Genomic DNA, 18,623 nt, shown 5'->3' on the forward strand with positions numbered 1-18,623 from the left:
CTTAACCAGTACCAGTCCACTGGGTATTTATGCACTAAACCAATGCTGTTGAGCCCATCAATAATGCTGAAATAACAATCCAAGAAAATGAAAATTAAAGTGGCATATTAACTTATTTGCTTAAAACCAGCAGCTTAGAATAATATAGTACTATCTTCCCCAAAGCATTAGAAGTACACAGCATTTACAATTTCCTTTATTTACCAAACCTTTTCAGGGAACATGAGGGAAGGTGCACCTAAGCCTTTCATTTATTACCTGAACTAGTCACTCCTTTCACAGATATTTTTTCAAGGCCTGCACTCTGTGTCAGGTACTCACCAAACACCAAGGAAATTGATACTCCATAAAATAGCCATGGTAGGCTCTCACTGAGTTTACCAGTGTAGGGAAGGATTCAGACCAGCACACAACATTCCCATCATAACCTTTTTTGTTAAAAGTAAAACAGGCAATCAGTAAATTAAGATTTTCTAGCTTTCTTAGTGTGTGTAGACATACATATATCTATACACACATTATATATACACATATATATATATGCACATACGTCTATATATATGGAAAACTCTGTAGAAAAGTTTAAAGCAAACGGCTTTTTCTCTTGAACTCCTGAAATACAACTCAATGAGCTATCTTTATTACTTACATCAATACTTCTTTTTGTTTCCATCTCTTTTCATGTTCTTTACCAAATGGTCAAGCATTCATTCCATTCTGACTTTACTTTTATTATAAACACTTATAAGAATGCAACAGTATAATCACACAATTACAAGCTCTAATGCTCACTGTTTGGGAGGGTTTGAAAGAGTGAGCAAGGTGAGTGGAGGGCCATTACTACAGAATTCACAGAAACTCAGAAGAGGGGGAAAGGGGTTTCGTTAACTGGCTGACAGAACAGCTTAACTGATGAATATATACTAACCTTTTTGTACAGACTTATATATCTGTCAGTTGTCAAGACTTCATTCACTGTCCATAGGCAATTAAATAGTATTACTTAATGCCCACATAATCCTAAGTCCAAACATGAGAACCAAAACTTTATGGCAACATTCATCTGAAAAGGTTATCACTCAACTGATTCGAAATACGCACAATTTTTTTAAGATTCTAATAAAAAAATTTAATACATCTAAAAATGCTCAAGAACTCACAGACTCCCATGAAAATATCTTTAAACACAGCTGACAAAGAATACATTATAAGATTTTTAAATAATCAATATTATGAGAACTTTTTGCCCAAATTTCTTGGCTACTAAATCACTGATGAGGAGCAAAAATGAATGAGACCCAGTCAGCTTATGTGAGGGCTTAAAAGACATGAGGCAGAGGGCTCAGAAAACAAGTTTATCAGATACCCTGTGGGTCTGGCGTTCATTCCGTAAATTCCACAAAGCGATTCAGTGGACATGGTCTAACACAGTTAACCACGCACCATTCCTAGATAGCCCCTTCAAGTCAATGGAAAGAAAGGAAGAAAGGAAGGAAGAAAGAAAAAGAGAGAGAGAGAGACAGACAGAAAGACAGATAGACAAAACCTCCTAAAATACTTTTAATCTTTGGCCATTAAAATCTAGTTTTTTAAATCCGCCAATTTTTACAAGAATAGAAATTCAAAACTATCCTACCTCGCAGTATTGCTGGATAAAACAAACTAGGTTAATAAAATCTTCCTAAAAATAATATTTAGATAGTTGGGTCTTTACTAGTTAAACCAGCAAAAGAAGAAATGGCAGGAGAAAAAAACCCACAGAAACAGAAACAAAATACTTTAAAACGTAAAATCAACACAAAATGTGGATGAAACCCACAATGTATCTCACATGGCTAGTGACCGCCTTCCTTTCAATAGAGTTCTGTCTTCTAACTCTCCCAGTGATGTGACATACATCCAAAGTTATCTGACCATTCTTACTTAAATCTCATCAAAAGAAATATTTCAGATTTTTCAAACTTTTACTTACATACTTTTACACACATTACAGTCTGACTAATTTCCAAAATGGCAGCTTCCCAAAAGTAAATAACAAAGGAAAGTAACATGATGAACTGATATTTTAATTTGCTAAGTAAAAAAATGATAATGAACAAGGGAAAATTGCCAGGCGTGGTGTTTCATGCCTATAATCCCAGGTCTTTGGGAGGCTGAGGTGGGTGGATCACAAGGTCATGAGTTCAAGACCAGACTGACCAACATGGTGAAACTCCATCTCTACTAAAAATACAAAAATTAGCTGGGCATGGTGGCGAGCACCTGTAATCCCAGCTACTCAGGAGGCTGAAGCAGGAGAATCACTTGAACCCAGAAGGCGGAGGCTGCAGTGAGCCAAGACTGCACCACTGCACTCCAGCCTGGGCGACAGAGCGAGACTCCATCTCAAAAATAACAAACAAACAAAAAAGAAAAACAAGGGAAAATCATGACACCACCTTTGAAAAGTTTTAAAAGTTCCTGACATGGAACATAGTGGGTTTGTTTGTTCGTTTTTGAGACGGAGTTTTACTCCTGTCGCCCAGGCTGGAGTGCAGTGGCACAATCTGCAACCTCTGCCTCCCAGGTTCAAGCGATTCTCCTGCCTCAGCCTCCTGAGTAGCTGAGATTACAGGCACCCGCCACCACACCTAGCTAATTTTTGTATTTTTTTTAGTAAAGACAGGGTTTCACCATGTTCGCTAGGCTGGTCTCAAACTCCTGACCTCAGATGATCCGCCTGCCCCGGCCTCCCAAAGTGCTGGGATTACAGGCATGAGCTGCCGTGCCCGGCCTGGAATATAGTGTTTTAAGCACAAAAACATCTGGAAATTTTATTATTGAGATGTAAAAGTATAGTAAGTTACTCACATAAAGACTCAAGCCATTTTCAAGGACTTACCTTTTTTTTATCCCTCATTGAGCCTTTGCCTCGGACCATGATTTTACATCCGGTTTCTGCTTCAAGTTGTTTGGCTGTAAGTCCTCTAGGTCCAAGGATTCTCCCAACAAAATTAAACTGAAAAACAAAAAAATAAGGGTCACAATATATTATTCACTTGCTGGAACTTGCAGCTCTTAAAATATAAAGTATATCTACATTTACTTACTCAAGTTAAATGTCTTTTTAATACTAAGTTGAAATAAAATCTATAGCCCTTATGAATTTCTTGCTAAGTCTCAGATTTAATTACAACAGCTCATCGTTTAGCATTACATTTTCACAAGTATTAACACAAACTATGAACTGGGAACAGTATACAGCTAGAACAGGTACAACTGTCCATCAACATATAACCTAAAACAGACAGTATTAAAGAGTTTGACAAAATATTAGATGCCAGCCAAGAATGCAAGTCCCTTCCACAAAATGTCCAACTTCTCTTTGCAATGACAGTGTTGAAGAAATTGTTAGGGTCTGCCCTTTCTACCAAAATCCTTGGGGGAAAGTCCTCTTCGATTTACCTAAGAAAAATTATACTTTCTCCAAAGCAACTGTTCAGAAATATGTTACCGAAAATTATAGGTTGGCTATGCTAAATGTGTCTTAAGAGTACATATTCCTTTCTACCTTTAACTGGTAAGAAACCTAAACTCTGAATATCACTAAACAGGACAGTGATATCAATAACTGTATAAATAAAAAATTGTACAATAAAAAATTACCATCCCTCAACAGAAATTCCTAGTATTCATATATACAAGTTATTTTTTTAAGGCCAATAGGAAAAACGAGTTAAATCGTGAAAAGTAAATTTTCCTCATTTGCATGTCATCTGCATAAAAGACCAAAATATAAGAGTTTGCTATCAGTTCCACAAAATTCCACCGGTGGTTTTCATTTATTTATTCAATCAAATAGGTACTGATTCTTATGTATATGGTCTCCTATTTTTTCTGGCATTTATCCAACTGTTAGTATACCATTACATAAAAGTAACATGCTAGAAAACCCACTGCCATCAGGGCTTTAGAAGCTGGGTACTTCTGGTATCTTCTGTACTCCACTGGCTCTTATTTTGCATTGCCACACCTTAGAAACGTGATTCTCAGATGAAAGGTGGTAGGTAGTATGCCTATATCATTAGAAGAAAGTCTCCGAGGGGATTTTCATACATCTTCTTTCACCCTATGTTGAGACTCACAGACTGATCTATAAGCACTTAATTTAGCTCTTCAAGATCCTAGATTCTGAAATCTGCTAATAGCTCTTTATATTCAAAGAAAGTCCCTTATCTTTGCCCAGTGCTTCAGTATATAGTAATTTTACCTCTTTACCCAACCTAAACCCCCACCATGATCCACTTTAACAAAGGACTTCCAATTTAGAAACTCATCAACTTAACCTCCCCACATCTCCAATTTAAATAAACTCAAGTAGTATACGACAGTAATGTGCTTAAACTCTGAAAGCACACAGATTCCAGCTGGTATCCAAGTTCAAATACGAAAATAGTAATTAGGAATCTGAAAACTGACCTGGCGCAGCGGTTCAGGCCTGTAATCCCAACACTTTGGGAGGCTGAGGCGGGTGGATCACTTTAGGTCAGGCGTTCAAGACCAGCCTGGCCAACATGGTGAAACCCTATCTCCACTAAAAATACAAAAATTAGCCGGGCTTGGTGGTGCATGCCTGTAATTCTAGCTACTTGGGTGGCCGAGGCATGAGAATCGCTTGAACCCAGGAGGTGGAGGTTGCCGTGAGCTGAAATCATGCCACTGCACTCCAGCCTAGGTGACAAAGAGGGACTCTGTCTCCAAAAAAAAAAAAAAAGGGGAATCTGAAAATCACATCAAATAAGCCTCAATTACAGAATGGGGACAACACTATCTGATAGAGCTACAGTGATGGCATGTACAGATATGTGTGTGTATAGCTACATCATACATACACAAGGTCCATTAAAAAGTGTGCCATATAGTTGACAAGAGCCTACCAAGTCTAATGCAAATCCTTTTCTTAAAACCTCAGGCTCTTACTCTTAATTAAGCTTGGAATGTCATTTCTAGAAGGAGGTGTGATCAGTAGCAAATTTTGGCCTACAGAACTCCAGAGAGACTTGACGCTCAGAGACTTGAGTTTTGCAGAAAACAAGAATGAAAAGGTGGAACTAATATATAGAACAAGCGACCATCACTGCCCACAGAACACCAAAAGCCAGGCTTCTGACTTGTAGGTAATAGGCTAGTTTTTTCTCTAGAAAAATTGAAATAACCCATGAAAAGAATTCTGTGTTCCATTATATGGCTTCCATCTCAAAGACTGGAACTTTAGGTGGTCACCCCAAATTAAGGTAGGCAATGGACAGCTCTGTTCCTGAACACAAGCTCCTAATTCAAATTTTCATTGTTTCACACTTAAACAATGTTCACCAAAGGTTCATGAAGGGCTCTATCATGAGAGACACAGGACAAGATAAAGAAGCAGGACAAGAGACTGAACCTGGAGGAAAAAAAGACTACAGGACAAAGATGATTTAAAAAAAAAAAAACTTTTAGTATGTAGTGTTAAATTATTTTCTAAAATGGTTGTACATAATTTTATCCCTCCATATAGTATAAAAATTTCTTTTGATCCACTTCCTTTCCAATATTTATTATCAGTGTTTTTATGCGTTAACCATTCTAGTGTATGTATTAAATGTTTCAATTAGCATTCCTCTGACTACTCATGAAGCTACGCATTTTTTCATATTTGTTGGCCATTTGGATAAGCATTTTTTTGAAGGACATTTGAAGTTTCCTGTGTTTTTCTATTGTGTTATCTTTTCCTTACTGATTTCTACTTTGGGGTTACACAGCTGGCAGGTATTTTTCCCATCTGTGGCTTGTCTTCTCCCTCTTCAATGGTGTCTTATGATGACTGAAAGTTTTTAATTTTAACGTAGTTCAAATTTTCAACCTTATCTTCATGGTTAGCGTTTTGTGTCCTGTTTAAAAGAAGCCTCTCCCCACCCTAAGGTCACCAAGATACCCTCTGGTGTTATCTTCTAGAAGCTTTATTGTTAAGTCTTTCGAATTTACATCTACAGTGTACCAGGAATTGATGTCTGTGCATGAGATAATTTTCTTTTTTTCTCTCACATGAATATCCAAATGTTATTAAATATCCGAATGTTACTGAATACAAATGTTATTGAAAAGACTACCCGTTTCCAATTGCTCCACAGTGTCATTACTGTCATAAATGTTGATCTACACAATCGTCCCTTAGTATCTGGGGTGGGGGGGATTGGTTACAGGTCCCCACACAAATATCAAAATCCACAGATGCTCAACTCCCTTATATAAAACGGTGTCACATTTGCACATAACCTATGCACAACCTCCAATATAATTTATATCATCTTCGGATTACTCAAAATACCTAATACAATGTAAATACTATGTAAATCACTGTTATGCTGCATTGCTTAGGGAAAAAAATTGTATATTTCAGTACAAATGCAACCAGTTGAAATATTCCCCCTAAATATTTTGATCCTAGGTTAGTTGAATCCACGGATGTGGAACCTGAGGATACAAAGAGCTGACAGTACTTAGGTCTGTTTTGGAGCTCTCTAGTTTATTCCACTTATTTATCTTTGCTTTAATATCACACGGTATTAATTATGGTAAATTATATGGTACACCAAGTTCTTCCTTCTTGCTGTTCCTCAAGAGTGTCTTAGCTATTCCTGGCCCTTTACATTTCCACATATTTTAGAACAAGTTGGTCAATTTCTAAAACAATACTTGCAAGAATTTTCACTGAGATCATATTATAATATAGACTCTTCAAAACCATAAACACTGTACAATTTTTCCATTTGGTTAGGTTATCTCTCATCTCTCTCAGTAACGTCAAGTTTATTTTTGTTTAGGCTGAAGTGCAAGTGGCACAATCATAGCTCACTGTAGCCTTGAATTCTTGGCCTCAAGCAATCCTCCCACCTCAGCCTCACCATGCCTGGCTTTTTAATTTTTTATTTTTTAACTTTTTTGTAGACTTCGGGTCTCGCTATGTTGCCCAGGCTGATCTCAAACCCCTGGACTCAAGCCATCCTCACCCCAACCCCACCCCAGTGCCTAAGCCTTCCAAAGAGCTAGGATTACAGGCTGGAGACACCATGTCCAGTCTCCAAAATGTAGAGTTTTTTTTATTGTGCCTTTACTTGTTTTTACTTTTGTTGTTGTTAGATTCATTCCTAGAAATTCACAGGGCTTTTTCTGCTATTGTATGTCATAATTTTAAGTTTTCATTTTCTGTTTCTGGTATATGAACATATAATTGGTTTTTGTTTTCTATCAACCTTATAACCAGCATTTCTTCATTACTGACTCTCACGAATTTTTTGTAGATTCTTTTGGATGCTAAACAATTACATCACAAATAATGACAGTTCTCTATTTCTCTTCCTTTCCTATCATATATTTTTATTTCTTTTTCTTGCTATCCTTACAGTACTGGTCAGCACACCCTGAGTTCAAAGCCAAATAAAAGTGTATCATCCTTGACTTGTTCCAAATTTCAAGACTAAAGGTTTCAACAGTTCACCATAAAGTTTAAAGTAATCTTAAACTTTTTGAAGATACACTTTATCACATTAAAACTCCCTTCTATTTCTTAGTTTGCTAAGAGTTTTCAACTACAAGTGGATATCTAAATTTATCATTTTTCACTATCTATTAAAACAACAATATTTCTCCTTAATTCTGTTATAGCAGTGGATTTCAACTAATTGTCAAATGTTAAACCAATGTAAAGCAAACTCGAGCAAATTGTTTCCTGGCATTTTGGTGATTTTTTTTTAAAGAAATGTCCATTCATAAATAGAACTGGCCTGTAATTTCTCTTTCTCGTGTCTCAGGTTTTGGTATCAAAGTTATTCTGGTCACAAAACATGTTGGAATGTATTCCTTCTTTTTCTACTCTCCAGATAAGCTTGTATATGGCTGTTATTTCTTCCTTAAATAATGAATAAAATTCACTGGTGAAGCTACTTGAGCCTAGATATTTTTCTATAGGTTTTAAATTATGGATTCAGATTTTCTGCTCCTTCGTATGTCAATTTTTAAGTTGTGTCCATTTTGTCTAAATTTTCAAATTTGTTGATTTAAAGTAGATGTCTAATTTAATTATTTTTAATACCTATAAGATTGGAAATGATGTCCCATTTTTTTATTCTTGACTGGTTACCTCTATTTTCCTTTTTTCTTGATCAGTCTTCAAAAGTGTTTTAAAAGAACTGCTTTTGTTGACGGAGGTAGACTGATTTCAAAAATGGCCACAATTCTCTGCCCCTCATTGTGTCCATGCCATCTGCAAAGGGAATCTGCACCTCCTCCTACCTCCTGAATCTAGCCTAGCATTGTGACTTGCTTTAGCCAATACAATGTAGTGGTAAGAATGATATGCCTCAGTGTCAGTCTTACATGGTTCTACTCTCTTAGAGCCCCCTTCCCCCATGTAAATAAGCTTGGACTAAAACTTGTTGGGGAATGAAAGACAGTGATCCAGTCATCATCAATGTCTGCAACCAGGCAACTCCCAGAAGCACAACCACCTGGCTGACCTTACAGCTGACTGAACGACGGACTCAGGAGCTCAACAAGTGGTGTAAGTTTCTGGAGAAATTCATTATAATAAAGAGATAGCTAGCTGAAATACTGAATTATTTCATTCTGTGTTTATCTTTAATTGATTTCTACTCTTCATTAACTACTTCCTTCCTTCTACTTCCTTCGTTTAATCTGCTGTTCTTTTTCCAAATTTTTGAAATGAATATTTTGCTTATTGTATTCCTTCTTTTCTAACATAAACATCTAAAGCTTTACATATACCTCTCTAAGCTGGTTTTAGTTGTATCCCACAAATTCAGATAGGGAGCAGTTTCATTTTCATTCAAAGTCAAGGTAATCTGGCATCTACTAAATATTTAAATATATTATTCTCATTTCAACATATAATAATTTCCTAGTTATATTTTTTGATTTCTAGCTTTCTACAGTGTAATCAGCAAACATACTACATGTAATAGCCATCCTTAATATTTGTTCAAACTTGCTTTTCAGCATAGTACATGGTCAATTTTTGTAAATATTCCATAGGTGCTTAAAAAGAATGCAAAGTCTGGTGTGATTAAATTTTATCTGTTTCGCCTTTTACTTCTAATTTTGCTGTATATGTGTAAAGGCTATTACAACCAACCCTTAAACAAGAGGTCTGAACTATGTGGGTCTACTTACACACAGATTTTTTTTCCATAAATATTACATCACGCATGACACCCCTCCCACCTCCACCACTTCTTCTGCCTCTGCCACCCTTGAGACAGTAAGACCAAACCCAAATCTTCCTCCTCTTCCTCAGCCTACTCAATGTAAAGACCACCAGGATGAAGACCTTTACGGTGATCTACTTCTGCTTAATGAATAATAAATATAGTTTTTTTTCCTTATGATTTCTTAAAAACATTTTCTTCTCTATGGCTTATTTTATTGTAAGAATACAGTGTTAATATATGTAACATACAAAATGTGTTGATCAATTGTTTATGTTATCAGTAAGGCTTCCAGTCGACAGCAGGCTATCAGTAGTTAAGTTTGGCGGTAGTTAAAAGTTATACGTGGAATTTTTTACTGCAAAGGGGGTCAGTGCCCCTCACCCCTATGTTGTTTAAGGGTTAAGTGTGTATCTTCCTGTCATTATGAAGTGGCCTTCTTCATCTCTAGAGATGCCTTTTTGCCATTAAGCTTACACTGATACTAATACAGAATTTTCTGTTAATTTTTCTTATGTGTCTTTTCTTGATCCTATCTATTACTTTCAAACTTTTGTTATCCTTATTTTAAACAGGACTCCTGTAAAAATCATCTAAATGAGTTGCTTCTTCATTGAACTTTAATAGGCACAGCCCACTTATACTACATGGTTTACTAAATCTTTTTACTAAGTGTTTTCTATGTACTCTACTTCTTTTCTTTTTCTTTTCTTTCTTGCCTCTTTTTCCTGGATGTGGGCAGAGGGAGGGTTGCATATGAATGTATTTTCTTGGTTCTTTTCTTCTATCAGTTTGGAATTTATATGCTTGTTCACCCTAGTATTTACAACATGCTTCCTTGACTTATCAAACATTAATATGCACTTGTACTTTTACCCTTTTCCCATATAAATACAAGGACCTCAGAAAGTGTAATATTTATCCTCAATCCAGTTTATATGCCTGTGTTTTTCAAATTCTATATATTTTAAACTCAACAGGCCATTATTTTCACTTTGTACAAATATGCATTTAGGTTTATCAACATATTTTACCATTTTTGTTGCTCTTTATTCCTTTATGCATCTTCAACTTTTCAAAGTCATCATTCTTCTGCCTGAAAAACAACCTTCAGCATTTCCTTTAGTGAACGTCTTCTAGTAATGAACTCTCTCCATTTTTCCTTATCTGAAAATGTCTTATTTTTGAAGGGCACCTTAAAGGTTTATACACTGTCTCCTGGATTCATTCCACTGTTACTAACAGAAGTGAACTGAGTCTTCCCATTGCTCCTTTGAACGTGATCTTTTCTCTCTTCTAGCTGCTTTAAGATTTCCTCATCATTACTTTTCAGTAGTTTTATTATGATATGCCAAGGTGTGGTTTCCTTTATCATGTTTATCAGTAAGTATGATAAATAGAAAGAAAACCACAGTTTCACAAATCTGTGACTTTCTTTCCTTCTATGGTTTTATAGTTCTGAAACACACTTCTCCCAAACTCTGCTTCTGTCCCATTCCATGTCTCCTCTTCTTCTAATACCACAACTACATATATTAAATTTTCTCACTATATTCCTTTCACTTTTCACACTCCCTTCTACTTTTTTCCATCCCTCTGCATCTCCATGCTGAAAATTTTCTTCTGAGCTATCTTCCAGTTTACTAATTCTCTCTTCAAATGCTTCCAATCTTCTGTTAAACCCACCTGTTGAGTTAATAGTAGGTAAGTAATTTTCTGGCTTAGTTTTTCTCTTATAGCTTCCATTTCTCTTCCTTTTCTTCTGTCTCCTTCCACACTGAAAACTTACAGATCTTACAAAGTCTGGGTCTGAAATTCTAAAATCTAGAGTCTCCGTGCATTTGTTTCTATTGTTTGTCAGATTGTTTCTTCAGATTTTTGTTAATGTCATCTTGTCTCCTTGTGTGCTTAGTTATTTTCTAGTGTGTGTCAGACAATACACTTGCACCTACTTTTACAAGCAACCCAGGATCAATGCAATTTCACTTACTGAGATAGACAATTTTGAGCTGAGATATTGTCTCTGTGAGGACCTGTAACCTCCTGGTTCATTCTTACTCCTAAAGTACATATCCATCAGTGTCCCTACCCCCAAGCAAAGACTAGGCTGGGCATGGCAACAGAAATTGACATAGACAAATTATAGACTCCAAATGCTGTCCCCCAAAGCTCAGCCTTTCATCTGCCCTCTCCAGATTCTGCAAACATGCTCAGCAGAAAAAGAGATCCCCTAAAACAGGCTTATATCCTTGATCGTCTCACCTCCTGAAGACCCTGAACTAGTAATTCTTTACAATCTTGCTGGGTCTCTGATGTGTTCAGTTTTTTTTTTTTTTTTTTTTCCTCTTCTATCCTATTTTACTAGAATTGCTCAGCTGGTCTGCATTACCTTGTCAGTCCTTAACAAACACAAGTCTACTGGCATTTTTTGAGCAGTTGCTTTTTAATCTAAAGAGGTCTAGAACTGACATAAGGTAGTATGGTGTAACAATGTGTTGAAATGAGGATCTGAAGGAAAAAAAAACATAACAGAAAAATCTATCAACATGCCTGGTCTTATGTTCATCTCCAATAAGTTCTTCCTACTTTTCTACAACATCATCACTTAACCAGTTTATGTAAGTCACAGATTCCATCAAATTTCACTTCCCCGCTCCTCCAAACAACCTGGACGGAGATAACAATCTTTATACCCCATCACTCACCCACTTTGTTTTTCAGTAAAATAGAGAACAGCCTTTCATTTTCAAATTCAATTCAACAAAACATTTACTTAAAGCTTATTATGTGGCAAGGAGTGAAGTAAATGTGAAGGATTGAGAATAAAGAAACTCTGCTCTCAAGAAGTCTGTGAAAATGCCTGTACTGTATTTGTTACCTTGGCTATTCTTTAAATAAGTAACCTTGTCAGCTACTCTTCAATAATAGTAGTACTCTATACAGATCTTGTTCCAAATTGTCACATACTAGATACATATCTATACTTCACATATGGCCCAAAAATGTCTGAAAAATGCATTATGAACAGAGATACTTTAGTACAAATAACTAATATGTAACTGGTTTCGACCCATACCCTTTGTGAAGCCAGTTGCCCTACACTCTGTGACCACATACAGAGCCCTGTTTGGCGTACCTCACCCTTTTCATGCCTTAAACCTCCTTGGCTGGAACCACATCAAGATTACATAGAAAAGGGCTTCTACCACAGCTACTTAACCTTCACAATTATTTACTAAATTAAAAATGTTTGTAAAACAGTTACAATCACAGCATTAAATCTGTGACACAAAATTTTACTAACCTTAAAAATGAAACAATCACTATTGCCCCAAGAAACAGCTCAAGGATGTTAAGTTGCATGCCATCAGGACTCTGGTACAGCTGAAATTGTCAAGGTCATCCTTCTCAAAATGTTGTAAGTAGAGAATGAAAAAAAAAAAAAACTAATCATAGCAGCTGCTTTGTCTACTGCAACCAATTTCCAAGTTAATATCGTTTGCCTTGCATTAAAATTCATTCTGTGTTGATTTATCACGCCAGTTCTGCAGCTTCATTCAATTAAAACAATGTCACAACACTTTCAAAGAAAATCATTTCAAACAGCCTGAGCTAAGTGCAACTTTCAAGGCCAAAAGAAGGGAAAGAAAAAGGGGAAAAAAAGATGTTCATTAACCCTACTGTTTAAATACAGACCTTCTCTGTGGCTCACCAATTATATTTCTGCCAAGTGGCACGTTAATTTACAAAGAAGAGGTTTACCAACAATTATGTCTAATGTTACTCATTGCTGCTCACACTTCATTTTAAATGGAAATGATAGATTTTTCCCAATGACAAAATGTAAAGCATTATAGAAAACCCTTCCATTAACCTTTTTAAAATTCCATAAACTCCTGCGACACATTATCAAAATAGATAATAAAAAATGGATTTCCAAAAGCACCTCAAGTGAAACACTTCTAAGAACTCATAAAGTGTAATCTCTGCCTAAAATGTGGGGGCGATGGGAGAAACCAAGATTTCATTTTAAAAATGCACTTTTTTGGATTGCTTCTTGCACAACAGATTGATAATCTGTTTTTAAATATTGTGTCTAGTTCTAATTTCTAGGGTGATTTTAGCTAGATGCCTTATACATCTTCCATTATATCACATAAGCAACACACTGGGTATGAAACAAATACAGTCACAGAAACGTATATGTGTATTTGTTAAAGTCTTTCACTTAGCAGAAGACAAAAAATGGACCACACCCAATCTAGTCAACACTAGTGGACCTATCTTATACAAGTATGTGAGACGAGAGAAGAGTTGTGGCTATATATTAACAGCACAACTGTTTTTAATTAAAAATACAGAATGAATACAGATGCTCCTTGACTTACAATGGAGTTAAGTCCCAATAAACCCACCATTGAGTTGAAAGTGCAGTTTTAAATTTATGATATTTTCAATTCCAATGGTTTTATCTGGAGATGGCCCCACCATAAATTGAGATGCATACTGAAAACATATCACTTTCGAACCACTGTAAACAATCCTAAGTCAGACCATTGTAAGTTGGAGACTATAGATCAAAGTGTCTTGTGTTTTGAGGGAAAATGAGCATCTTATGCCTTGCTACCTTCATATTAATTCTTATAAATTAATAAGTGGCCAAATACATCTGCTGGAGAAATAGCTAATTTATAAAACATAATTAACATTACAGGAAACATCTGGCAAAACCTTTCACATATTGGGCCTTTATAAACATTTTTGTTCATGGCACATGTTATGTACAAGTGCTGTGTAAAAAAGTTTTCTTACAAGGCTCTGTAAAAACAAAACAAAAATTTAAAACTGCATACTTCCATGCTGAAATAGAAAGTGGAAATAACAACTGTTTTGTTTTTATTACTGACTTTGTCCTTTGGGATTTATCCTGAGAACAGCCAGTCAGGCTTATTATATGAGAAATTTCTAAACGTATGAGTTCCAGTGCTGCATACAAGTTACAATTCAGTGACTGAATCCCTCCCTCCAGCTTTATTGAGATATAATGAACAAGGTTTAACTTGTGATGATTTAATTTGGGTATACATTGTGAAATGGTTACCAGAATCAAGCTGATTAACACATCACCCACACAGCTACTGCGCTCAGACATGCACATGCACGCGTGTGTGTGTGTCATGTTAAGCACCTTTTCATAAGCCTTTTGGACATCTGTATATTTTCTTTTGAAAAAATGTCTATTCAAGTTGCCTATTTTTAAATTGGGTTATGTGATTTTTTTGTTTGTTTTGCTGTTTTGGGCTGAGTTAATATTCTGATATCTTTTGGATATTAAACCCTTATCAGATATAAGGTTTGCAGATACTTCCTCCCATTCTGTAGGTTGCCTTTTCATTTTGTTGATTGTTTCTTTGCTGTGCAGAAGCATGTTAATTTGATGTAGTCCTGTTTATTTTTGCTTTTGTTGCTTGTGTTTTATGGGTGTAATATCTAGAAAAATTATTACCAAGACCAGTATCAAATACCTTTATATTTCAGTGTTTTTTTCCTACGTTTTACAGTTTCAGGAAATTCATTTAGGTCTTTAATCCATTTTGACTAAATTTTTACGTATGGTGTAAGATAAGGGTCCACTTTCATCTTTGGAATGTGAATATCCAGTTTTCCCAGCACCAATTGTTTAAGAGACGATTCTTTCTCCATTGTGTAGTCCTGGTACCCTTGTCAAAGATTAGTTGACCATACATTCATAGATTTATTTCTGAGATTCTGTTCTGTTTCACTGGGCTGTGTGTCTCTTTTCATGCCAGAAGCAAATTGTTTTGAATAGAATTTGAAATCAGGAACTGCAATGCCTCAGCTTTGTTCTTTCTCAAGATTGTTTTGGTGTTAGGTGTTTTTTGTGGTTCCACATGCATTTTAGGATTTTTTTTTCCTATTTCTATGAAAAATGTCATTGGAATTTTGACAGGAATTGTATTGAATCTATAGATTGCTTTGGGAAGTATGGAAATTTTAACAATAATCTTCCAATCCATGAACATGGAATATTTTTCCATTTATTTGAATCTTTAATTTATTTGATTAGTGTTATAGTTTTCAGTGAGCAGACATTTTTTACCTCCTTGGTATTATTTCTAATTATATTATTCTTTTTTTTTTTTTTTGAGACACAGTCTCGCTCTGTGGCCCACATTGGAGTGCAGTGGCGCAACCTCAGCTCACTGCAAGCTCCACCTCCCCAGTTCCCGCCATTCTCCTGCCTCAGCCTCCAGAGTAGCTGGGACTACAGGCACCCACAACCACGCCCGGCTAATTTTTCGTATTTTCAGTAGAGACGGAGTTTCACCGTGTTAGCCAGGATGGTCTTGATCTCCTGACCTCATGATCCGCCCGCCTTGGCCTCCCAAAGTGCTGGGATTATAGGCGTGAGCCACCGCGCTTGGCCTATTTCTAATTATATTACTCTTTCTGATGCTACTGTAAATGAGAGTGCCAATTTTTTTTTTTTTTTTTTTGAGATGCAGTTTCGCTCTTGTCACCCAGGCTGGAGTGCAGTGACACGATCTCAGCTCACTGCACCAACCGTCACCCAGGCTCCAGTGATTCTCCTGCCTCAGCCTTCCAAGTAGCTGGTATTACAGGCCTGGGCCACCACACCCAGTTGACTTTTTTGTATTTTTTGTAGAGACGGGGTTTCACCATGTTGGCCAGGCTGGTCTCAAACTCCTGACCTCAGGTGATTCTCCCGCTTCGGCCTCCCAAAGTTCTGGGATTACAGGCATGAACCACCATACCTGACCTCTTAATCTCTTTTTTGAATAGTTTGTTGTTACTGTATAGACAGAAGACTGATTTTTGCATGTTGATTTTTATATCCCAGAACTTTACTAATTGAACAGATTTTTTTGATGGTGTCTTGGGTTTTTCTATATACAAGATTATGCCATTGCAAACAGAGATAATTTTACTCCTTCCTTTATGATTTAGGTGTCTTTTACTTTTTTTTTTTGAGACAGTCTTTCTCTGTTGCCCTGGCTGGAGTGCAATGGTGCAATCTCAGCTCACTGCAACCTCCACCTCTTGGACTCAAGTGATTCTCCTGCCTCAGCCTGCTGAGTAAGCCGGGATTACAGGCATGCATCACCATGCCCGGCTAATTTTTGTATTTTTTTGTAGAGACAGGGTTTCATGTTGGCCAGGCTGGTATCCAACTCTTGACCTCAAGTGATCCGCCCACCTCAGCCTCCCAAAGTGCTGGGAATCAGAGGCATGAGCCACCACTCCTAGCTGCCTTTATTTTTTTGCCCTTGGCCTAACTGCTCTGGCTAGCAACTTACTATATTTAATGGAAGAGGCAAGGGTGGGCATCCATGTCTGCTTCCTGATCTTAGAGGAAAAGCTTTCAGCTTTTCACCATTAAGTACGATGTTAGCTGTGGGCTTGTCACACATAGCCTTTATTATGTTGAGGCATAGTGCTTCTACACCTTATTTGGTTTATCGTGAAAGGATGTTACATTTTGTCAAATGCCTTTTCTGCATCTTTTAAGATGATCTTATGGGTTTTATCTTTCATTCTGTTAATTTGGTGTAGCTCAGTTAATGATTCGCATATGTTGAACCATTTTTACACTCGGGGAAAATCTCACTTGATCATGGTGTATGCTCCTTTTAATGTGCTATTCAATTCAGTTTGCTAGTATTTTGTTGAGGATTTTTGCATCTTTTCATCAAGGATACTGGCCTATAACTTTATTTTCTTATAATGTCCTTATCTGGCTTTGGTTAACGGCAATGCTGGCCTCATAAAATGAATCTGGGAAGTGTTCTCTCCTGCTCAGTTTGAGAAGCATTGGTGGTAATTCGTCTTGAAATGTTCGGAGGAATTTGACAGTGAAGCCATCAGCTCTTGGGCTTTTATTTGTTGGGAGGTTTTCACTTAATGATTCAATCTCCTTACTCATTATGGGGCTGTGCAGATTTTCTGTTCCTTCATCATGTGGTCCTGATAGGTTGTATGTTTTAGGAATTTATCCATTTCTTCTAGTTTACTCAATTTTTTGGCATGTATTTATGCACAGTAGTCTTTTATGATCTTATTATTTCTATGGTATCAGTTGTAATGTCTCCTCCTTCATTTATTTTGACTTTTTTTCTCTTGGGTTAGTCCAGCTAAAGGTGTGGCAATTTTGTTTACCTTTTCAAAAACCAACTCTCAGTTTTGTTGACCTTTTCAGTTGTATTCCTGGCCTCTATTTCATTTATTTCTGCTCTGATCTTTATTATTTCATTCCTTCTGTTTAAGCCTCTGGCACCCACTATTTCCAGGTAGTTTCCCACCCATTAAAAAAAAAAAAAATCCCAGGAAATTTTTACTGTGAGAATGAAAACTCACTATGTAATTTCACTACACAGTTTCTTCTACGGACTATGTATTGTGTGAGATATCATAGATTTAAAAAAAATAAAACACTAACAGTGAGTTTCTGACTTTAGGAATGACATGCAAGAGTCATGCAGATCACTGCATACCATGTGATAAGAGTTTAAAAGGTGGGTACAAAGTGTTCTAAGGGGAACCAACTGTCTGTAGGAGTCAAAGCACACACACATAGCAAAAGGAGCACTAGAGCTCAATACTGTGGGATGAGGGAGAGCTGGGCATGTTTGGTGGGAAGGAAGAAATAAGAAAGAGGTGTCACAGAGAAAAAAAATTAAAAAGTACCTGCCATTTTTACAGAAGAGTGAATTGCTTAGGTGGCTGGGAAACATGGGTAGCAGCAAATAAAGCTTGAAAAGTAGTTTGGTATCTTTTAAAAGGCCTTGTGCATTGGACCTCATATTCTCACAAATACTGTCTTCTGCTCTTGTCATAAAACACTTGTTGACTTGTATTGCCTTCATATTGTTATTAATTGGTTAAATAATCTTTTTTCTAATTGTTACTTAACATCTGGAGTGATAATCTGTCTTCTTCACCTGAATTTGTTTTGAATGGTTTCAGCTTATTATCCAGTTATATCAGTACTCAAAGAATGATACACTGTAATTTAGGATATCCAAATGAGCATACCACAGATTTCAAATTTTGGTTTTAACTGGTTATTAATTTTTCCCCTTTGCTGCTGGTGTCAAATGGGAGTATCACGAGTGCAAGGACTACGTCATTCAACATTTCTTAGGCGTTGAGTATGCTGCAGTATGTTTTGAGTGTTGAAGTATGAGCCAACTTCTGGCCTGGGTATTCTACATGCATTAAGTCACTTAATCCTCAAAACAACACTGTACAGTGCTTACCACTACCACCTACATCTAATACATGAGAGGTAACATCAGTAGCCCAAATCCTAGAACACCTAGATTGATTCTTCTAGAGTTC

The 18,623-nt window shown here is 36.5% G+C and overlaps 1 protein-coding gene across 9 annotated transcripts in view; it reads right to left on the reverse strand.

Annotated features, from left to right (window-relative positions):
- Nucleotides 1-18,623, reverse strand: part of QKI (QKI, KH domain containing RNA binding) — a 165,359-nt gene that overhangs the window by 99,579 nt on the left and 47,157 nt on the right. For all 9 annotated transcript variants that reach the window (XR_013416140.1, XR_013416139.1, XR_003728734.2 and 6 more), the window contains exon 3: nt 2,882-2,998. Coding sequence is in view for 6 of the 9 variants with exons in the window: in XM_028846996.2 (XP_028702829.1) it covers nt 2,882-2,998 (117 nt within the window). In the remaining 3 variants the exon portion in view is untranslated. The remainder of the gene's footprint in view (nt 1-2,881; nt 2,999-18,623) is intronic.

The sequence above is a fragment of the Macaca mulatta genome, chromosome 4, assembly GCF_049350105.2.
Source record: "Macaca mulatta isolate MMU2019108-1 chromosome 4, T2T-MMU8v2.0, whole genome shotgun sequence".
In the NCBI taxonomy this organism is placed as follows: Eukaryota; Metazoa; Chordata; class Mammalia; order Primates; family Cercopithecidae; genus Macaca; species Macaca mulatta.